General features: G+C 43.0%; 1 protein-coding gene and 1 pseudogene across 3 annotated transcripts in view; both read right to left on the bottom strand.

Annotated features, from left to right (window-relative positions):
• Positions 1–2,740: 2,740 nt before the first annotated feature.
• LOC125455515 (ovarian cancer G-protein coupled receptor 1-like) lies at positions 2,741–3,750 on the bottom strand (annotated as a pseudogene).
• LOC125455697 (ovarian cancer G-protein coupled receptor 1-like) overlaps positions 3,640–24,000 on the bottom strand; it is a 66,603-nt gene continuing 46,242 nt past the window's right edge. For all 3 annotated transcript variants that reach the window (XM_048538024.2, XM_048538023.2, XM_048538025.2), the window contains 2 exons: positions 5,634–6,793; positions 3,640–3,771 (listed from right to left, as the gene is read on the bottom strand). In XM_048538024.2, the coding sequence (XP_048393981.1) occupies positions 3,754–3,771; positions 5,634–6,656 (1,041 nt within the window). In that variant the 5' untranslated portion in view covers positions 6,657–6,793 and the 3' untranslated portion in view covers positions 3,640–3,753. The remainder of the gene's footprint in view (positions 3,772–5,633; positions 6,794–24,000) is intronic.

The following is a 24,000-nucleotide window of genomic DNA, read 5'->3' as shown; positions in this document are numbered from 1 at the left end:
CATGTTCAAGCAATACTGTGCAAGTTCTGAACTGAAGGAATGCCTGATAGGATGCTTAAAGTGGATGAGATTTCTGTGGAGTTGCAAAAGGTGTTGATACATTAACCCAAAACCACCCATGAAGTCCGTACCAGCATAACACAAGATTCAGTATCAAAGGGAAATTGGCATCTGAGCACTGACCTAAAATGTTAACTTTATTTTTTTCTCTCTTTGCAGATGCTGCCTGACCTGCTGAGTGTTATCCAGCACTTCTTTTTCTTTTTTTTTCTTCTTATTTCAAAGTTCCAGGATCTGCTGTGATTTGCCTTTGCTAATGAACTGTCCCTTCCTGAATCTTGGTTCTGGGGGTGGGTTGCAGATTTTCTTTTTGAGATCTTGACTAATCAGCATTTGTGCCCAGCATTCTTTGGGTTGATTTCCTAGAATTCTGCTGCAATGAAAGTGGTCATTCAGCCCATTCAGCCCAGTATTTAAACTCCAGATAAAGCTCCTATCAACCAGATTGTGGAAGGCTTTTCTCTAGTTGCTGTCTGCAAAGCTCCTGTGTGAAGTGTATTCATCGAATTGTAGTGAGCATTGGCACATAGTACAGAATTCCTCTAAACATTGGCAGTTTTATTCAGCATGGGGAACAGATAACCAGACAATAGACAATAGGTGCTGAAGTAGGCCATTCGGCCCTTCGAGCCAGAACCACCATTCATTATGATCATAGCTGATCATCCACAATCAGTATCCTGTTCCTGCCTTATCCCCATAACCTTTGATTCCTCTATCTTTAAGAGCTCTATCTATCTCTTTCATAAGAGAGTTGGCCTCCACTGCCTTCTGGGGCAGAGCATTCCATATACCCACCACTCCCTGGGTGAAGAAGTTTTTCCTCAAATCTGTTCTAAATGGCCTACCCCTTATTTTTAAGCTGTGTCCTCTGGTTCTGGTTCTCTACTGTACCTAGTTGTAAAAAAAGTGCAGGGATTGGGTCTGCATAGCTGAGGCAGAACAGAGCAAGGTTCGTTCTGTGTCTCAGTGTGTGACACTGCACCTCGAAGACCTTAACACAATCACTGGATATCCCTGATGGAAAGTGTTCCATCACCCTTAGCTCTTAATCCAACCCTGAATCTTCTACTGCAATTCCAAATCACTGCAGAGCCTCTGGAATAATTTAAAGTTAACTGGCCCAGCAGGAGCAGAATAGGCTCAGAGAGGCTGGAAAATTGGATGAGATGGGTTGAGGGGAGATGGGCCAGGTCGGGTTGAGATACTTTGGAATAAGAAGATCGTGCAGGTTCAGGAGAGGGGGGTGTTGGTGCTCCACCATTCAGTCAAGTCATGGTTGTTCTGGCTGTGTACTCAACTCCATATTATTCCTGTAATAGGAAACGGAAGCAGTGGCTCGCAAAAAAACTATATAAAGGCGGCTAATAGCCAGGAAGTATACTGCATCCACTGTACCGGTGTGGCTCCCTCTACATTGGGGAAACCAAGCGGAGGCTTGGAGACCGCTTTGCAGAACACCTCCGCTCAGTTCGCAACAAACAACTGCACCTCCCAGTCGCAAACCATTTCCACTCCCCCTCCCATTCTCTAGATGACATGTCCGTCATGGGCCTCCTGCAGTGCCACAATGATGCCACCCGAAGGTTGCAGGAACAGCAACTCATATTCCGCCTGGGAACCCTGCAGCCTAATGGTATCAATGTGGACTTCACCAGTTTCAAAATCTCCCCTTCCCCTACTGCATCCCTAAACCAGCCCAGTTCGTCCCCTCCCCCCACTGCACCACACAACCAGCCCAGCTCTTCCCCCCAACCCACTGCATCCCAAAACCAGTCCAACCTGTCTCTGCCTCCCTAACCGGTTCTTCCTCTCACCCATCCCTTCCTCCCACCCCAAGCCGCACCCCCATCTACCTACTAACCTCATCCCACCTCCTTGACCTGTCCGTCTTCCCTGGACTGACCTATCCCCTCCCTACCTCCCCACCTATACTCTCTCCACCTATCTTCTTTACTCTCCATCTTCGGTCCGCCTCCCCCTCTCTCCCTATTTATTCCAGTTCCCTCTCCCCATCCCCCTCTCTGATGAAGGGTCTAGGCCCGAAACGTCAGCTTTTGTGCTCCTGAGATGCTGCTTGGCCTGCTGTGTTCATCCAGCCTCACATTTTATTATCTTGGAATTCTCCAGCATCTGCAGTTCCCATTATCTGTAATAGCCAGGAAGCTTTGGTGAAGCTTTGGATAATTATAGGATACTTTCAAAATGAACATTCAGGGAGCATCTAGGAAAAGCATTTTGAACAGGAAACCTTTTAGAAATAGCATTGACATTAGCTTTGTTTACCATGGCAACACATACTTTGTAAGATTCCACTGCAGATGTTCTTCTGAGATTTACATCGTTGACATTAATAGATATGGAAACAGCAAAGGAGATAATCTGGTCTTTCACAATATTGACCAGGAGACTATGGAGAAACTTGTTTCCTTTCTTTAATTAATAGCATCAAATCTTTTATAGCCAGCTCACAGAGAAGCCAGGACTTTAGTTTAAGAACTTACTCAAATGTTCACCACTGAGAGTGTTGCACTCCTTTTGTACTGCACTGGAAGAGTCAGCCTGGATTATATACTCAATTCTCTACAATGGGACTTGAACCCATCACCTTCTGATTTAGACAAGAAAGAACAATCAATACACTGGTTAATATAGGGTCTTGACATTAATGTTCAATCCTCTAGGTCTCTGGATCAACAATCGTGCTTGAATATTTCCTTTCCTCTTTCTGTCTGCAATGACACAGGTTGACAAGAGGCTCCAGTAGCCTCATCGGAATTCCACATAAACTCTCTGATATAAAGAAGAAGAGCATGGGATCAGCCATGTAGTTCAAACTCATCAACAGCAACCCAAAGTAGTAATAATGGAATGAGGTCTTCACAAAGCTGCAAGTATCCTCGCGTAGGGTTCTGACTAGGAGCATGATGTGATAAGGGTCAAGGCAAATGCAAAATATGACAATGACACCCAACACTAACTTCCTGATCCTTCTGATCTTGCTGAATGTCTTATCTCTTCCAGTTAGATGATAACAACTGGTGTTAGGAAAAGGTTAACAAAACAATGGGGAAAAGGAAACCCACAGAGAGAGAAAGGCTACAATAGATAATGCTCAAGACACAGCAATTGGTTGTCTTGATCTTTCACAGTCCCAATTGGAAGAGAAAATGAAAAGACTGGTTTCAATTTCTTTGATCCAGACGAGGGCACTGACCAGAAGCACAGCTTCCAAAGTTCAGAAGGTGTGGAATCTTAAAGGGTGGACCACTACCTGGTAGCGAACCATTGAGATGTAACAGACGAATGTAATGCTCACATATATATTCCCATAGAGGATGATCCCAGTGATCTTGCATAGGAGCTTGCCTTTCGTCCAGTGATCTTTCATCAGTAAGTATTGGATCCACAAGGGCAGACAGGCGAGGTGCAACAGGTCAGAGATGGGCAGCTGGCAGAGACAGAGTCCCAGCTTATTTCTCTGCCTGATCTGTAAGTAGGTGTGATACAGGGACAGGAGGTTATCTGGAAGGCGAATTCTGAAGACCCCAATGTAGACGGTGGGACAGAGGATCTGGTGGATACTGTAATCGAAGGACAGTTGGTGGAATTATCACACTCTGATTGAATGGTCACCTCTACAGATGAAGAGAATATACTTGCCCTGCTGCAGTCTTCAAGTTCACCAGGAAATCAAACCAAGAGGTTTTGCTAAGGTGGGATGGAATTGGGGCGGGGGGGATTAAAAACAAGAAAGAGATTATAAAACAAAATAATCAATGCTCTATGTTCTGTGTAGACATAGATGAACAAATATCAACATCAGAAAGTGGCGCTTAGGCTCTTAGGACCAGGCCATTCAATCTCTCTAGAATGCAGTGCTATTGAATTAGAACATGGCAGGTCAGTATCTTAAGGCCATTTACTGATTCCATTTCATAACACCCCTTACAAGCAACAATCAATTCACCTCAATTTTGAAGTCATCAGGTGAGCCCGGCCCCTGAGCTCTTTTCTGGGTGGGAGTTTCAGATTTTCACTAGCTTTCTGTGTGGGGCAGTGCTTCCTGACATTGTCCCGAACTATCATTTGGATGTGAAGCCCCTTTGTTCCGGGATCCCTCAGCAGACAAAGATCACTCAGAAGTCTTTGGGGGTCAGTGTTGAATGATGATATTTTTGTGAAGTTTCTTGGGGTAGAGTCATGGAGTCATACAGCATGGAAACAGACCCTTCGATCTAACTCTTCCATGTTGACCAAGAACAGCTGTCAATTTATACACCATGACCTCCAGAAAGCAGCAATAGAAACAGAAAATTGGAACAAGAGTAGACCATTTGGCCCTTTTAGCCTACTCCGCCATTCAACATAATCATGATTGATCATCCAACTCAGTGTCCTGTTCCCATTTTCTCCCCATACCCTTTTCCCTTCTGAGCTCCTCCTTGAAAGCACTTCAGTGTTTTGACCTCAACTACTTTCTGTGATGGAGAATTTAACATGCTGACCACTCCCAGAGTAAAGAAACTTCTCCTCAACCCAATCTTTAGACTATGACCAATAGGTCAATACAGTCGAGACGTGGGGGTTGAGAAGCCCTTAAGAAGTATTTATTCCATTCAACTGAGCAAGATTAGAGCTCAGGGAAAACCGATGAATATACCTAGCTTAGAGATGCTAGCTGCCAGCAAAGAGGGCATGCAGTTTTTAGCATTTGGGTGAGTGTGGATCCAGGACAGGAAAATGATCGACTAGCGCAGGAGCAATTGTTCAGGCAGTCCATGCTGGAACAGGGAGTTTCAAGCCCAGATCAGCAAAAGTGAACAAATGTGAAGTTTAATGCTTCAGTGAGTTCTGGGATGGTTGATGCAGTGAATGTGTGACCTGCAGGCTCTGCCACGTACGTGTAGGTTGGGTAGATGAGGCTCAAACGTCTCAATCTCACACACACACACACACACACACACACACACACACACACAGTCTCACGCACACACAGTAACACATACAAACAGATACTCACACACGCACAAGTGCAGATACTCAGACACACCCACAGTGACACACACACATAGATACTCACTTACATGTCGGGAAACACACACATACACAGAAACACATACACACACTTGATACACTGACACGCTCACACACAGATTTTCAAAGAATCACACACAGTAACACTAACACACACATGTTCACAGTCACTCGCATACTCACGCTCACGGAGATACACCACACTCACTGACATACAATCACTCATAGTCACACAGACACCACAAGGCAACATAGATTGATATACTCAGATACAGAATTCTGATGAAGAGGTATATCAGCCTTGAAACGCTAACTCAGTTTCTATCTCCACAAGTGCTGTTAGAGCTGCTGAGATTCTCTGGAACTTGCTGTCTTTACTTTAGATCACCTGCAGCTGCAGTATTTTGCTTTTATGTGAGACACTCTTGTAATAAACCTCCTTTATACATCATACTTTGTCCACTGACCCCTTCACATCTGACCATGTATGGAGATTTTACTGAAAGCCCAGGAGAAGTTTAATTAGCAATTCACACCTTTGAGTGTTGGTAATCATAATTTGCCTGTTTCTGGTGTCTTTGAGGTAAGAGACTTGTTTTGGTTGTAAGTGGTGAGTTATCCTTCATCTCAAGGGCCACAATTTCTTCTTTTTTTCCGCATGGAAAGAGATTGATAAGAGGATCCAGGAACCTTGCTAACCAGCTCTGCGAACTCTGTGATATGAAACAGTACAAAACAGGGTCGGCCACACAGTTTAAACTCATCAGCAGGAGCCCAAAATGGTAAACCTCAAAAATACTGTCAGCAAAGGGACAGTCATACTCAAATATGCTTCGAACCGTCAGGAAAATGTGATAAGGAGCAAAGCAAGCCAGGAAAATGATGATTGTCCCAGATACCAATTTTTTTATTCTTAATTTCCTCTGTCTTTCAAGTCCATGGCTTTTGTGGACAACCCTCAGCACTTTATGGTAAGAGTAGATTAATAAAATCAAAGGGAGGCTGAAGCCAATTGAAAGTTTGTAAATATTTAAATATCTGTCCTTTTGACGCAGAGGATAATGTTCAAAACACAGAGTGTCATTCCCCTCGTCTTTACTGAGAACCTTGGAGCCCATGTAAATGGTGCAGACAGCTATCTCCTTGAGCCAGATGAGAATACTGATGAGCAAAGCAGCCTTCCTGCTGTGTATGAATTTAAATTTCAGAGGGTAAGCCACGACAAGGAAGCGATTAATGGCAATGAAGCAGAGGAAGCCAATGCTGATGTAGATATTTTGGTAGAGGAGCAGACCACTGAAGATGCAAAGTTCCCGGGAATATTGCCAGTCGTCATGTTGCAGCATGTACTGAATCCACAAAGGTAAGGAAAGGAGGTACAGCAGGTCTGAGATGGTCAGATTGCAGAGGTAGATTCCCAGCTCATTCTTCTGTCTGATCTGTAGGTAGCTGTGATACAGGGACAGGAGGTTAATTGGGAGACCAATGATGAAGACCCCAATGTAGACGGTGGGAAACAGGATCTGGTGGATACTGTGGTCGACAGAACAGTTGACCATCGTTCAACACAACCCTGGAAATTTTCTTTCAAAATAAATTTATTTGTGCATTGGATTCCCGACTATGATCTTGCTAGTTGTATCAAACTTGTCCTGATATTATTTCTTCAAATTCTTTTTCTTTGTAGATTTTCTGGCTGGAGGGATAGAGACACAGAGAAACTGAGAAAATGCTTCATGATTTTCAATTACAACCATCTATCATTCATTCATTGTACTAACTCTCTCCCTGTTATGCTGCTGCATTTTGTCAAAAAGACAAATTAGATTGTTCTAAAAAAGGGTTAAAACTTTAACTTTTTTTCTTCACAATGCTGCCTGACTTACTGAGTTTCTCCAGCCATTTCTGTGTTTGTTTGTTTCAGTTCTTTATTTTATATTTGGATTGCTTCTCTTTTCATCAATACTATTTCAGTTTTCAATCCATTGAAATGTCTGTCATTCGTACTATATTTGATTCAAATACAAGAAGCACTGAGCAGTAAATCTCTTAATTATATTTTAGAAAGAAATTGTGGATGATTTTAATGAACCTGCTGCCCTCAATGGGCAGAATGTAATATACCAAAACTTGCTGATGCTACAAACATAGATGGGAAGGCATGTAGTGATGAGGCCATGAGGAACATGCACAGTGATGATAGGTTGAGTGAGTGGGCCAAAGCTTTACAGCTGGAGTTTAATGTAGGGAAGTATGTGGTCAGGCACTTTGGTAGGTAGATTAAAAAGAATAAAAATGTATTAATTCAAAGGAGAGAGATTCCAAAAAGACAGCAGAAAGGGTTCTGGGTATTCCTGTGCATGAAACACAAAAAGTTAGCATGCAGATGCAGCAAGTAATTAAGATAGCAGATTGAATTTTAACCTTTATTGTTACAGGGTTGGAATTTATAAGTGGATAAGTTGTGTCACAACTGTACAGGGTATTGCTGAGGCCACAGCAGCAGTGCAGTCTACAGTCTTGGTCCCCATATTTAAGAAAGTATTGGAGGCATTTCAAGTGAGGTTTACTAGGCTTATTCCTGGGATAAGGGGGGTAGACTTACAAAGAATGGCTAAACAGGTTAGTCCTTTACTCATTTGAGTTCAGAAGAATGAGGGGGATCTGATTAAAACATACAGGATTCTGAGAGGGCTTAACAGGATAGATGCTGAGAAGATGTTTTGAGGTATACAAGATAATGAGAGGCATAGATAGAGTTGATAGCCAGAGACTATTTCCCAGGGCAGAAATGGCTAGCACGAGGGGTCATAGTTTTAAGCTGGTTGGTGGAAAGTATAGAGGGGATGTCAGAGGCAGGTTCTTTACGCAGAGAGTTGTGAGAGCATGGAATGCGTTGCCAGCAGCAGTTGTGGAAGCAAGGTCATTGGGGTCATTTAAGAGACTGCTGGACATGCATATGGTCACAGAAATTTGAGGGTGCATACATGAGGATCAATGGTCGGCACAACATTGTGGGCTGAAGGGCCTGTTCTGTGCTGTACTGTTCTATGTTCTATGTTCTATGTTCTATGTTTCCTACAAATGGGGGGGATCTCGAACCAGGGCACATTGTTACAAAATAAGGGGACACTCATTTAAAACTGAGATATGAAGGAATTTCTTCTTCAGAGGGTTGTGAATATCTGGAACTCCCTAGCCCAGAGGACCGTGGAGGCTTGATCATTGAAAGTATGTAAGGAGGAGGTAGATAGATTTTGAAATATTGAAGAGCTCAGGCAAATGAGGAGCTGACACTACAGACAGGTTGGAGCCTAAAGCAGATCAGCCATGATCTCATGGAATTTCAGGACAGACTTGAGGGGCTGAAGGGCCTACTCTTGTTCCTATTTCTTAGGCTCTTATGCTTTGTAAATGAGCAATGTGGGCTGGGTACATATAATAAAGCGGGTGACTAGCTTGCCTTCCCCTGACCTGCTAGTTGGGTCCAAGGTATTAGTAACCTGCCAATTCTACAGTCCATTGAGCCTCTTAAATGGATGGTTAGCTGCGGCTATAGGGCCCCATCCTGCCTCCGCTACCATTTTTCACACCTGAGTTGGATGGCAAAGCAAGTTGGGCAGTCTACCAGCATGAGCTGCTGCCAGGTAGACTCTAAGGTGGAATTCAAGGTGAAGCTATCCACCCAAGGGGTCATCCCCCCAACCTCAAGGATGGCACCCACCCCTATCTCTCAAATTCATTCTAACCCAACCAATCACACCCCAGTCACCCCATTGCTATGGTCTACCAATAAGAACACAAGTAGGAATAGACCATTCAGTCCCTCAAGCCTCCTCCATGATTCAATACAATGCTGGTTGATCTCACTTCAGTCTCAACTCCACTTTCCTGCCTGCTCTCCATAACCTTTCAACCCATTATTCATTAAAAATCTATCTCCTCCTCAAATATTCTCAATGTCCCAGCATCCACCACATTCCAGGAGAGTGAATTCCACAGATTCATGACCCTTTGAAATAAGTAATTTCTCTTCATTTCTGTTTGAAATCTGCAACCCCTTATCCTAAGTTTATGATCTGTCTTTCTAGATTGCCCCACATGAGCAAAACATCCTCTCTGTGTCTACTTTGTTGATTCCTTTTAGCATCTACATCTCTCAATTAGATCTTATATCACTCTTCTCTCAATGTGACTGCTGCCCCCCATTCCTTGTCCAGTTTGCCAGAGTCCCATTGAATCATAACACCAAAGCCTTTTTTAAACAAAATACTCCTTTGATAGGGAACTTGAGTATTGCTGAAAACAACAAATTTTGCCAACAATGCTAAAAGTGATAGCTTCCAGTTGAATTGTTTATTTTATACACCCTTGTATCTTGCTGTTTGTGCCTGTGTAGTTACTGCCTTGGATATTTTAATTTATTAATTATTTACTTTTAGCTATTGTCCAGTTACAATTCCAGCCAATGTTAATACTGGACAAGTCAGATCCAAAAATGGCTTGACAGATCATACATTTAATTTTTAGTGGTTAGCTAATTAGTTACTAAATTAGTTAACTTTTGGTGGTTAAGTGCTGAAATATATTCACAAGAGGCTGCAGTTCTTTTCTAATATATACTGTTTGTTATAAGTTTCTCATTTTCGAGTTAGTAACCAAGGGATTTCTGTGTGTGTAAAGTTAATATATAGCAGTAAGTATTCCTGTAGCCATGGTGATTTCTTTTAAAACAATTTTTGAGGCCTTACTTTAGAGTGAATGGGTTCCTGAGCACTGTTGATGGATTTTTCATTGGTTTTTCTTAGATTGCTTCTCAACCCAGCAAGTTAAATAATGAGGCCTGAAGGTTTGTTAGAGCCTTCTGGAGTTTATTTTTCAGCTTGGAGGAAACACAATGGCTTAGAGGGAGAGACTTTTTTATTTCAGCCGCAGATTGAGTTTTGGGCAGTCCTGTGAAGTCTTTAGACTAGGATGGCTATATAGACCAGTCCTCCTGAGAAGGAAAGGGTATATAGTGCCTTTTCCACATTTTCTTCTATCTGACGACTTATCTGATACCCATTTGAATGTGCTAATTAAAACTGTTCATATCCTTCCTACAGTATGTTACTCAGAATTGTTTACAATACTTCTGCTGAGGTCTAACTATTATCTTATTCATGTTCATCACATCCTCCTTGCTCTTGTATCTATACCCCATTAATAATGCTGAGGACACTCTATGTTTTATAAATTCCTCCCTCCACCTGTTCTGGCACTGTTACTGACCAATGCACATACACATTCCAGTCTCTCTGCTTCTGCTACCCCCATTAATATAGTACCTTTCAGGTTACACTGTCTCTCCATGTTCTTTCTATCAAAATGTATCACCTCAATCTTCTGTATTGAATTTCATTTGCTATTTAATTCCCAACTACCCCCACACCCCCCTCATTCACAGGCATTGAAATTGTCCCTGCACACCAAGGTACAAATCATTAATGTACATCAGGGAATGTAATGGCTCCAATACTGAGCCCTGGGGAACAAACAGGTAGACGAGAGTAAACCGGTTGATGTGGTGTATATGGATTTCAGCAAGGTGTTCGATAAGGTTCCCCACAGTAGGCTATTGTAACAAAATGCAGAGGAATGGGATTGTGGGAGATATAGCAGTTTGGATCGGAAATTGGCTTGCTGAAAGAAGACAGACGCTGGTAGTTGATGGGAAATGTTCATTCTGGAGACCAGTTACTAGTGGTGTACCGCAAGGGTCGGTGTTAGGTCCACTGCTGTTTGTCATTTTTATAAATGACCTGGATGAGGGCGTAGAAGAATGGGTTAGTAAATTTGCAGACGACACTAAGGTCGGTGGAGTTGTGGATAGTGACGAAGGATGCTGTAGGTTGCAGAGAGACATAGATAAGCTGCAGAGCTGGGCTGACAGGTGGCAAATGGAGTTTAATGCAGACAAGTGTGAGGTGATGCACTTTGGTAGGAGTAACCAGAAGGCAAAGTCCTGGGCTAATGGTAAGATTCTTAGTAGTGTAGATGAGCAGAGAGATCTCAGTGTCCATGTACACAGATCCTTGAAAGTTGCCACCCAGGTTGACAGGGCTGTTAAGAAGGCATACAATGTTTTCCCTTTTATTAATAGAGGGATCGGGTTCTGGAACCAAGAGGTTATGTTGCAGCTGTACAAAACTCTGGTGCGGCTGCACTTGGAGTATTGCGTACAGTTCTGGTCACCACATTATAAGAAGGATGTGGAAGCTTTGGAAAGGGTGCAGAGGAGATTTACTTGGATGTTGCCTGGTATGGAGAGAAGGTCTTACGAGGAAAGGCTGAGGGACTTGAGGCTGTTTTCGTTAGAGAGAAGAAGGTTGAGAGGTGACTTAATTGAAACATATAAAATAATCAGAGGGTTAGATAGGGTGGATAGGGAGAACCGTTTTCCTGGGATGGTGATGGAGAGCACGAGGGAGCATAGCTTTAAATTGAGGGGTGAAAGATATAGGACAGATCTCAGAGGTAGTTTCTTTACTCCGAGAGTAGTAAGGGAATGGAACGCTTTGCCTGCAACGGTAGTAGATTCACCAACTTTAGGTACATTTAAGTCGTCATTGGACAAGCATATGGATGTACATGGAATAGTGTGGGTTAGATGGGCTTGAGATCGGTATGACGGGTCGGCACAACATCAAGGGCCGAAGGGCCTGTACTGTGCTGTAATGTTCTGTGTTCTATGTTCTATGTTCTAAATGTTCTTTCAGCTTGAAAAATGTGCATTAATCATTACTCTCTGTTTCCCATTCCTCAGTCAATTTTATATCTGCATTGCTACTGTTCGTTTTTAACCACAAGCTCAAATTTTGCTTTTTTTAAAATTAATTCACAGGATGTGGGTGTCTCTGATTATTTATTGCCCTGAGGGTAGTTAAAAGTCAACCATATTGCTGTGAGTCTGGAGTCGCATATGGGCCCAAGCAGGTAAGGATGGCAGTTTACCTCCCTAAAGGACATTAATGGCTAAGGTGGGTTTTTAAACAACCATCAACAATGGATTCATTGTCATCATCAGACTCTTAATTCCAGATATTTACTGACTTCAAATTCCACAATCTGCTGTGGTTGGATTCAAAAACAGTCCCTGCCCTCGAGAACATTGCCTGGCTTTCTGGATGAACACTCCAGTGACAATACCACTAGGCCATCACCTCCCCTCATTTGTTGTTAAGCACTGTATTTTCTGTATATCCATTTATTCCACACTAACAGCCTTCCCCTCATCAATCCTCTGTATTACCTCATCAAATATCTCCAGCAAGTTAGTTAAATACAATTTCCTCCTAAGAATTCTATGCTGGCTGTTTCTAATTAACCCAAATCTGTCCATGGGGATTCTATCCTAAATTATTGTGTGTCTTTCCTGATCAGAGCAGGTTAATGAACATTGACCTGTCGCCTCTCTCAGTCATCGTTGGTTCTGTTGGGTCCTTTCTGCCTTTTCCACTACCATTTAATTTCAATTTACAATCAGATAGCAGCAGTAGCAGACTGAGATCAGTAACAGCCTTTATCTCACATTGCTTGATGACAGTCTCACACCTCTTAAAACTAACAGAATGATTGCTCTCCACTCACGAACAAAAAGTGAATATCTGAAATCTGCGGTCGAAAAAGTCTTGCTTTTCCATTGTGCCCTTTGAGACTGCAGTAAACCCTGATGCAACTCAAAGCAAATGGAGCAAGTTCAAACATTGCTACAATGTAGGAGACACAGTGAAGCAAGCCTCCACAAACAGCTATGAGACTGCCGCCAGGTATTGATAGATATTTGCCAAGAATTCCTGTACTCTTCTTCAAAACAAGGCCATGAAATAATTGTACCCTGTACGACAGATGGAAAATTTACTTAACATCTCATCCAGTTTCCAGATGATGTGTGACTTAATCACCTTATTAGCCTGCTCAAAAAAGCACATAAGTACTCATGTGCTTGTTGAGTCCTTGCTGTGTCAAACTTTCTTGCACTGTTTCACAAATATTGCTTTGTGAGAAAAGACACATTTTGTTGAAACTTTTCATCTTCTACTATCAGGACATTCGTAAGATATACCAGTGTAAAGAGGGAAGAACATTTTAGATATTTTTAATCAGCCTGTTATTACATACCTCTGGACCAGGTGGGATTTAACCAAGCCTCCTTGTCCAGAGGTAGGGACATTACACCACACCACATAAGTCATAGAAATCTAGAGCTGGGTAAAACTGAGAAATAAGAAAGGGATGATCACCTAATTGGAATTGTATCATAAACCCCCCCAATAGTCAATGGGAAATTGAGAAACAAATTTGAAAGGAGATCTTAGTTATGCATGAGAATAATAGGGTGGTTACAGGAAGGGGTTTTAATTTTCCAAACATAGACTGGGACTGCCATAGTGTTGGATGGACAGGAATTTGTCAAGTGTACACTAGAAAACTTTCTGATTCAGTATGTGGATGTACCTAATAGGGAAGGTACAAAACTTGACCTACGCTTGGAAATAAGGCAGGGGAGGTAACCAAGGTGTCAGTGCGGGAGCACTTTGAGGCCAGCGACCATAATTCTATTAGTTTTGATATAATGAAGGGTAAGGATAAATAGGATCTAAAAGTTAAAGTTCTAAATTATAGGAAGGCCAATTTTGAGGGTATTAGGCAAGAACTTTCAAAAATTGATTGGGGGTGGATGCTTGCAGGTAAAAGGACAGCTGGAAAGTGGGAAGACTTCAAAATGAAACTACGAGAGTCCAGAGACAGGATGTTCCTGTTCAGGTGAAGGGCAGGGCTGGTAGGTGTTGGGAATGCTGGATGACTAGAGAAATTGAGGTTTTGGCCAAGAATAAGAAGGAAGCAAATGTCAGGTATAGACAGCAGAGATCGAGATAATACCTAGAAGAGGATAAAGGCAGTAGGAGTATACTTAAGAGGGAAATCAGGAGGGTAAAATGGGGATATGAGATAGCTTTGACAAATAGGGTTAAGGAGACTCCAAAGAGATTCCACAAATACATTAAGGACAAAAAGACAACTTGGGAGAGAATACGGCACCTTAAAAATTAGGAAGGCCACCTACAAGTGGAACCGTAGGAGATGGGGAAGATACTAAAGGAGCATTTTGCATCAGTGTTTACTGTAGAGAGGATATCGAAGTTAGAGAACCTTGGGAAATAAATAGCAACATCTTGAAAAATGTCTGTATTACAGAGGAGGAGATGCTGGACGTCTTAAAATGAAAAAGATGGATAAATCCCTGCAACTTGATCACATGAACCCTAGAACTCTGTGGGAAGCTAGGGAAGTGATTGCTGGGCTCCTTGCTGAGATCTTTGTATCATTGATAGCCACAGGTGAGGTGCCAGAAGACTGGAAGTTAACTAATGTGGTGCCACTATCTAAGAAAGGTGGGAACGAAAAGTCAGGGAACTATAGACCAGTAAGTCTGACATCAGTGATGGGCAATTTGTTAGAGGGAATCCTTAGGACAGGATTTATGTGTATTTGGACTGATTATGGATATTCAACATGGCTTTGTGTTTGGGAATTTGTGTGTCACTAACTTGATTGAGTTTTTTGAAGAAATAACTAAGAGGATTATTGAGGGCAAAGTGATTTATATGGAATTCTATAAGGCGTTAGGCAGGGTTCCATGTGGTAGTCTGGTTAGCAGGGTTAGATCACATGGAATACAAGGAGAACTAGCCATTTGGATACATAACTGGCTTGAAGGTAGGAGACAAAGGGTGATGATGGCGGATTGTTTTTCAGACTGGAGGCCTGTGACCAGCGGTGTGCCACAAGGATCGGTGCTGGGTCCACTGCTTTTTGTCATTTATATAAATGATTTGGTTTGAACATAGTGAGTATAGTTAGTAAGTGTGAAGATGACACCAAAATTGGTGGTACAGTGGACACTCGAGGCAGTTACCTCAGAGTTCAATGGGACCTCGATCAGATGGGCCAATGGGCCGAGGAGTGGCAGATGGAGTTTAATTTAGATAAATGTGAGGTGCTGCATTTTGGAAAGGCAAATCAAGGCAGGACTTGTATACTTAATGGTAAGGTCCTGGGGAATGTTGCCGAACAAAGATACCTTGGAGTGCAGTTTCATAGTTCCTTGGAAGTAAAGTCACAGGTAGGCAGGGTAGTGAAGGAGGTGTTTGATATGCTTCCTTTATTGGTCAGTGCATTGTGTATAGGAGTTGGGAGGTCATACTGCGGCTGTAAAGAACTTTGATTCGGCTTCTTTTGGAGTATTGCATGTAATTCTAGTCTCCCTGCTAAAGGAAGAATATTGTGAAACTTGAAAGAGTTAAAACGATTTATGGGGATGTTGCCAGGCTTGGAGGGTTTGAGTTACAGGTAGAGGCTGAGTAAGCTTGGGCTATTTTCCCTGGAGTGTTGGAGGCTGAGGGGTGACCTTATAGAGATTTATAAAATCATTAGGGGCGTGGATAGAGTAAAAACACAAGGTCTTTTCCCAAGGTGGGAGAGTCCAAAACTAGAGGGCATAGGTTTAAAGTGGGAGGGGAAAGATATAAAAGGGTCCTAAGGGGAAGCTTTTTCACACAGAGGGCGGTGCGTGTATCGAATGAGCTGCCAGAGGAAGTGGTTGAGGCTCGTACAATTACAGCATTTAAAAGACATCTTTTAAAGGGTATATGAGCAGGAAATGCAGAGAGAGATATGGGCCAAATGCTGGCAAATGGGACCAGATTAATTTAGGATATCTGGTTGGCATGGATGAGTTGGACTGAAGGGTTGTTTGCGTTTTCATATCAACCTGTTGCACAATAATCTGGTGTCGTGTGATCTTTGATCTAAAATGGAGTGTAGTTGTGTGGTGGGGAGAGATAATAGGAACTGCAGATGCTGGAGAATCTGAGATAACAAGGCATAGAGCTGGATGAACACAGCAGGCCAAGCAGCATCAGAGAAGCAGGAAAGGTTCTGAAATAAGTAGGGAGAGAGGGGGAGGTGGATCGAAGATGGATAGAGGAGAAGATAGATGGAGAGGAGACAGACAAGTTAAAGAGGTGGGGATGGAGCCAGTAACGGTGAGTGTAGGTGGGGAGGTAGGGAGGAGATATGTCAGTCCAGGGAGAACGGACAGATCAAGGGGGTGGGAATGAGCTTAGTTGGTAGGAAATGGGGGTGCAGCTTGAGGTGGGAGGAGGGGATAGGTGAGAGGAAAGACTGGTGAAGGAGGCGGGGACGAGCTTGGCTGGTTTTGGGATGCAGTAAGGGGAGGGGAGATTTTGAAGCTTGTGAAATCCACATTGATCCCATTGGAGTGCAGGGTTCCCAAGCGGATTCTGAATTGCTTTCCTGCTCCTAAGACGCTGCTTGGCCTGCTGTGTTCATCCAGCTCTACATCTTGTTATCTCTGTAGTTGTGTGGTGTCACCTAGAGGTGGTGCTGCTGCCTCCAGAGACAGAGAGAGAGAGAGAGAGAGAAAACACTATACTGTAGGATAGTTTTATTCTCCATCTGGGAGGTGGTTTATCCTGAGGTTACAGAGTGCACTCATTGACTGGCGACACCCAGCTTCCCTAACCAGCCCAACCCACTAGTGCAATGCTTGCTGAGTGAATGTCCTCCTGACTGCAATGCAGGATGGACATTAGAGTTTGATCCAAACATTAGACTGATGTCCCAGCTTTAGCAACAACTTCATTTATATAGTGCCCTTAACAGGGTAAATGTCAGTTAAGAAGCTTCACTGCGAAGGTTTTATCAGCTAAAAATCAACACCTGATCCCTGTAAAAGGTCCTTCATCTATATAATGATTTTCACAAACATCAAAGCATTTTACAGTCACTGAAACACTGTTTTTGAAGTGTAGATGCCAATGAAACATAGCAAATTGCACACAATAGTGTTAATGTTTCTGACTTTTTAATGTTCCTCAAAAGTACGAGCTGCGAGGCCATGTGATCATTCCCTACCTGAGCACCTTTACCACCTTATCCAAAGCTACTCCATGAATCTGGACAGGAAAACCGGCAAGATATTTCTCTTTTGGCATCTGAGTCCAATCCTGATCATGCCAGATTTCCAGAGAAGATTCACTGAGCAATCAATAACAGACTGAAAAGGGATATGAGAAACAAGAGAGAACGTGGAGCCAAGATGGAAGATAAGCTGGAAGGGTCACCCAGCCTCCTCCTGCTTTCATTGCACATGGTTAGTTCTCCTCCCTAAAACAAGAGGAGACTGAGCACACATTAATTGGGAATAGTCAGCATAGGTAATGTCCGACAAATTTGAGTCTTTTTGAGCTGTGTACAGATTAGGCGTACAGATTAGATCAGCTCAGTTCATGTGGTCCATTCGGACTTCAGTTAGACTTTTAATAAGGCGTTACATGGGAGATGAGACAAGCAGGTGAGTTCACTTGGGATTCAGGATAAATTTGCAAATTGGATCCAAAATTGGCAGGAAGTAGGGGATGATGGTCAAAGGGGATTTTTTTTGGTAACTGTAATTAAAACTACATTTTGTGACTAACACTAACTGCAAACCTTTGTCTCGTGGCATACAAGAGTTTGGTTCCAGGACCCTTGTTGTTTGCTGTGTGTGTATAGAACATCTTATCAGTAGGTTTGCAGATGACACTAAAATTGGTGATGTGGTAAATAGTGGAAAGCCTTAGATTACAGGATAATATTGATGGGCTGGTCAAATTGAATCTAATCCTGAAAAGTGGGATGATGCATTTCAGAAGGGCTAAGGAGTATATATTGAAAGGCAAAACCCTAGCAAGTACAGATGTTGGTGTGTATGTCCATTAATCCTTGAAGGCAGCAGGATAGGTGGATAAAGTGGTTAAGAAGACACAGAGGAATCCTACCTTTATTCATCACGGCACTGAATACATGAACAAGCTGGTTACAATGGAGCTGTATATAATCACAGAACACCTACAGTGTGGAAACAGGCCCTTTGGCCCAACAAGTCCACACTGACCCTTGCAGCATCCCACCCAGATCCATCTCCCCAATCTACATGCCCGTGAACACTATGGTCAATTTAGCATGGCCAATCCACCCAGTCTGCACATCTTTGGACTGTGGGAAAAAAACAGAGCAAACCCACACAGACATGGGGAGAATGTGCAAACTCCACACTGGCAGTCACCCAAGGGTGGAATTGAACCCGGGTCCCTGGCTACTGTGAAGCAGCAGTACTCACCACTGAGCCACCAGACCATCCCAATGTTATTTAGGCCACAACTGGAGTACTGTGTGCAGCTCTGATTGTCACACTATAGGAACGATGTGATTACACTAGCAGAAGTGATTCAGGGGATATTGACTGGGCTGGAGCGAATCAGCTGTGATGAAACACTAGATAGGCTGGTGCTGTTTTCCTCAGAGCAGCAAAGGCTGAGGGGGGACCTGGTTGACAAAATTATGAGAAGTATAGACAGGGTAAATAGGAAGGGTAAAAAAGAAGAAACTTTTCCCCCAAATAGAAGGGTCAATAAGTAGGCACAGACTTAAGGAGCAGGAGAAATAGAGAAATTTTAAAGGAGAATACGCTTCATCCAAAGGGTGGTGGTGCCTGGAATTCACTGCCTGTGAAGTTGATAGAGTTGTGGACCCTCACAACATTTAAAAACTATTTAGATGGCACTTGAAATGCCACAGCATACAAGGCACTGGGCCATGTGTTTGAAAATGGGATTAGAATATTTGGTGCTTGACGACCAGTGTGGACAATATGGGCTGGCGGGCCTTTTTCTATGCGGTCATACTCTATGACTCTAAGTATGGCATTTGTATAGCCACCCTTAGTGAGCTGGAATGGCTCAGAGCAGCCTGTAGTTTTGTATTTCTTCTGTCATAAGAAGTTTTTCATCAATGTTTGATATATCTATGGGGCAGCCGGGACTTGAACACTGACCTTCAGCCCCAGAGGTAAAGGCTCCACCAACCTACCACAGAAGCCCTTCCTTCTTTTGCGGGTGCAGATGACACTGGCAAGACCAGTATAGATGGATGATCCCTAATTGCCCCCAAACCAAATGGCTTTACACTGGGCCATTCAGGACAGGCAGTCACCCACATTGTTGTGGACCTGGAATCACAAGTAGATCAGGTAAGGATAGCAGATTGTGTTCCTTCATGGCACAATCTCTGAGAGACTAATTTTATAATTACTGATTTAATGATTTAATGGAGGTTGAATTCCACCAGTTAGCTTAGCAGGATTTGAACCCAAGTGCCCATAGCATTAACCTTGGCCTCTGATTACTGACCTAGTGGTATTAGTAATACACTACTGCTTCCTCCAAAAGCCCAGACAGAACCTTGGATCCCTCTGGTCACAGCCACCACTGTATGGACCTGCAATGGAGCAATATTAAGGAGCACTGTTGTGCTCTGCTGACACTGCACTGTAAAGACAATGAAGAATCCAGTTTGTACAGTGGGGCTGTTTCCATCAGTCTCACCTGAAGGCAGCCCAAGCCAATCCAAATTCTGGCACTGCCTCTTGTTATACCCAGTGGAATGAAATTGATGGTGCAATTCTTGACAGTACCAGTGGGCATTGGTTTAAGATGAGGGGTAAATGGTTCAGAGGGGAACTGAGAATATATTTCTTCACCCAGTGGTAAAGATGGACCATGCTGCCTGAGACAGTGGTGGAGGCAGGTATTCTCACCACATTTAAGAAGCATCTGGGTGAACACTTTAAATGCCAGGGCATTGTAGGCTATGGATAAAGTGCAAATAAGTAGGATTAGTTGTTGTTTGTTGGTTGGCACAGACATGGTAGGCCGAAGGGCCTGTTTCTATGCTCTATGACTCTCTGAGTATCAGTTTTGGCCCAGGCCAAAAACCGGTGAATGGTTTAGGAGAAATATTTGTCATTTTGTGTAAATGAAAGAATGCGCTTTTTTTGCCAGGTTTTTCTTACGTACGTTACTCACACTTTATGAGTCTGTGGGAGTTAAATTACAGAGTCCTGCTGCCTACACAGGGTTGAGCAATGGATTGGTTGCCTAGTCACCTTGGTTACCCACTGGGGTGAGGGAACGTCATCCAGCAAAAGCTGAGACTTCTTAAATTTCTTCACATTTGTTCTGATTCTTTAGCCCAAAGGGACTGCGGTTGGGTTTGGCAATGATTTACTCGAGTCTATAATAGCTCCCTGGTGGTTTATTTTGGGAAAGGTGCCACCCAATGTGATACTTAACTGCTGAGGTCAGCAGCCCTGAGGTTCAATTCCCTGGTGGCATGGTAAAATAAGTGAGTGTTTTAATGGGCCCTTGGAGTAGAATGGAGAAGAGGGTGAATTATTCTTTATAAACCTTTGCAGGTTAGACTCTGCTGCTCATGATGTATTGGGGAAAATATTTTCTGTCATTGAATTATTTTTATTTGGTTCTGAAACCAATAGTTCTTTACCATGCACTATATAAATGCAAGAACTTTTTCGTGTGGACCCCAAACCACTAACTTATTCTCTTTGGCAGGAGAAATTGTTCATAACGAGGTCTCTGCCCCAATAACAAAATGCCCTTACATTATATCCCAGGACTAGGTGCCCTGTTATAGCTCGCTGACTCTGGGCTGGTACAAAATTGAGTCAAACGCTGACTCCAGCCACAGAAAGTCCAGGTCCATGGCCTACATTCTTTAGCTGCCCAGAAACCTAGTTCACACTAAGTCCCATTTGCCTGTCATCCAGTGCTCAGTGTCCTATGTTAACTCATCTCTTTGCAATTCCTCTATTTACAACTCTCATCATTGCTTTCAAATCCCCCATGGTCCCTGCCTTACCCCAATTCTGTAACCTCATCCTGTTCTACAACTCCGTCTCACAATACTTGGTCACCACATTACAGGAAGGATGTAACTGCTCAGGAGAGACTGCAGACAGGATTTACCAGAATGTTACTAGGGCTGGAGAATTGTGGCTATGAGGAGTGATTGGAGAGGTTGTTGTATTCCTTGAAACAGAGAAGGCTGAGGGCTGACATGATTGAAGCCGACAAAATTGGGAGGGGTGTGGATAGAGTAGTGGGGTGAGGGATCTGTTCTCCCTTGGCAGAGAGTTCCAAAACCAGGGGTCAGAGATTCAATCAGAGTGGCAGGAGGATTGAAGGGACGTGAGAAAGAACACTTTTACATAGAGGGTGGTGGGTGTCAGCAATTCGCTGCCTGAGTTGGTGATGGAGGCAGAGACCCTTAAACACTTTTAAAAAGTACTTGCACCTGACGTGCTCCAGGGTTATGGGCTGTGTGCTGGAGGACTGGATTATTAAGGGCATCTGGGAGTCTTTGGTCAGCACGGACAAGATGGTCTGGATGGCCCCCTTCTATTTTGTATGATTTCTACGGTTCTTTACCTATAGCCCTTGAATTCCAGCCTCTTAAATATGCCTGATTTTAACCATAATTTCTCACCATGCTGGATATCTATCAGTTGACTAGGACCTAAGCTCTAAAATCCCCTCCATCAGCCTCATAACATCTTTACCTTTGGCTCTCCCTTTCTTCCTCCCTTTGTTTTGTAAAGGAAAGGAAATGATATAGTGGCAATAACACTGGACTACGAATGTGGTGGTGAATTTAAACATCACCTTGGTAGCTGGTGGAGTTTAAACTCCAAATCCACTGCAATGCAATTAATTTTGGCTGCATTCTGGAATAGCTGAACAAGCCCCTCAGTTAAAACCTTATTATTTGACTAAGTATGTCCTAATATTTCCTTCAGTGCCTTGGTATTATGTATTGTTTTTGATCACAATGTTCTTTTAAAGACTCTTTGATGCTATATAAATGCAAGCTCTTTTTATTATGGAGTTCAGAGCTGGGATCCCATTCCATCTGGCTTCACAGGGGTAATTTTATTTTTAACTTCTCTTCTTTTCCATAAGACCATTCCTCCTCATCTCTGTCTTAAATTTGGGACCTCTTACTCTGAGACTATGCCCTCTGATCAGTGATTCTCCCACATGGAGAAACAACTTCTCCACATCCACCCGGCCCAGCTATCTAAGAATCTTATATGTTTCAATAAGATCACCTTTCATTCTGCCAAACGCCAATGAGTACAAGCCAAAATGTTATAAAGTCATAGAGTCATACAGTGGGGAAACATGCCCTTCGGCCCAACTCATCCATGCCGACTAGATTTCAAAAACAGAACTAGTCCGTTTGCCTGCATTTGGCCCATATCCCTCTAACTCTTTCCTATTCGTGTACCTGTCCAAATGTCTTTTAAATGCTGTAATTATACTCGCCTCTACCACTTCCTCTGGCAGCTTGTTCCATACCCGAACCCGTCTGTGTGTAAAAAGTTACCCTTCAGGTCCCTTTTGAAGCTTTTATCTTTCACCTCAAAGCTATGCCCTCTCGTTTTGGACTCCCCTACTCAGGGGAAAAGACCTTGGCTATTTACCTTATCCATGCCCCTCATGATTTTATAAATTGTTATAAGATCACCACCTCAGCCTCCCACACTCCAGGGGAAGAAGGTGCCAGCCTCTCCTCATCATTCAGACCCCACCAAGTCTCAGTAATGTCCTTGTCAGTCTCTTTTGCACACTTTCCAGTTTAATAACATCCTTTCTATAGCACGGTGACCACAATTGCATGCAGTGCAGCAAATATGGCCTTACCAATGTCTTGTACAGCTTTAACCCCAGTACTCAATGTTCTGACCAATGAAGGCAAGCCGTCTTCACTACCGTGTCTACATGTGATGTCACTTTCAAAGAACTATGTATCAACACCCCTAGTTCTTTCTGTTCAACAATTCTCCCCAGGGTCCGACCATTAACTGTGTAAGTGCTGTCCCAGTTTGTCTTACCAAAATGCAGCACCTTGCAATTATCTGAATTAAGCTCCATCTGCCATTCCTCAACCCACTGGCCCAGTTGATTAAGATCCTGTTGTACCCTTAGATAACCATTTTCACAGTCCACTGTACCATCAACGTTGGTGTCATCTGCAAACTTACAAACCAAGCCTCCTATATTCTCATCCAAATTGCTTATATAAATGACAAACAATAGTGGACCCAGCACTGATCCTTGCAGCATACCACTGGTCTCAGAGCTCCAGTCTGAACAACAATCCTCTACCTACCACATTCTGTCTCCTACCATCAGGCCAATTTTATATCCAATTGGCTAGCATTCCCTGGATCCCATGTGATTAAACCTACTAACCAGTCTACAATGCATATATTGCAAATAACCGTGGACCCAGCACTGATCCCTGTGGCACTTCATTAGTTATAGCTTGCTATCATGAAAAAGCACCTCGCCATCCTTACTCTCTATTTTCTATTAGTTAGCCAATCCTCTATCCATGCTCATCCTATTAGCCTAATGCATGATATTTTATCAAACTTTTTTTGTTCCATGTTTCAATTTCTGAGATATTTTATTTATTTTTCCATAGGGTGTGGGCATCACTGACAAGAACAGCATTTGTTGCTCATCCCTAATTGCCCTTGACCTGAGTGGCTTGCTTGGTGATGGCTCGAATCATTAGCTCATGTGGCTGGAATGTCACAGGGTAACACTAACAGCATACCCTCCATTCACACACAAACAAGGGTTACACTGAAAGTCCTGCCTTCTCAACCTCTCTGTTCCATCAGGCATGGTGACCCTTCAGTTAAATTCACTGCCAGCCTCTCCTCTCCCTCTCTCTCTGAGAGAGTGAGACTGTGGTGATGTTAGATTGCTGTGGGTCTGGACCCACAACAGGTAAGGAATGGCAGATGTTCCTTAAACCAGGACAGGGTTTTAAAACAACGGAAGATAATTTTGCAGTCACTGTTCAATCTAGCTTTCGATTTCTGACTTAATCAATTACCTTATTTTAAAACTAATTAAACATCCCAAA

This window comes from Stegostoma tigrinum, chromosome 10 (genome assembly GCF_030684315.1).
Source record: "Stegostoma tigrinum isolate sSteTig4 chromosome 10, sSteTig4.hap1, whole genome shotgun sequence".
Classification (NCBI taxonomy): domain Eukaryota; kingdom Metazoa; phylum Chordata; class Chondrichthyes; order Orectolobiformes; family Stegostomatidae; genus Stegostoma; species Stegostoma tigrinum.
The sequence above is the reverse complement of the archived record's forward strand: the minus strand, read 5'-3'. Positions and strand labels throughout refer to the sequence as shown.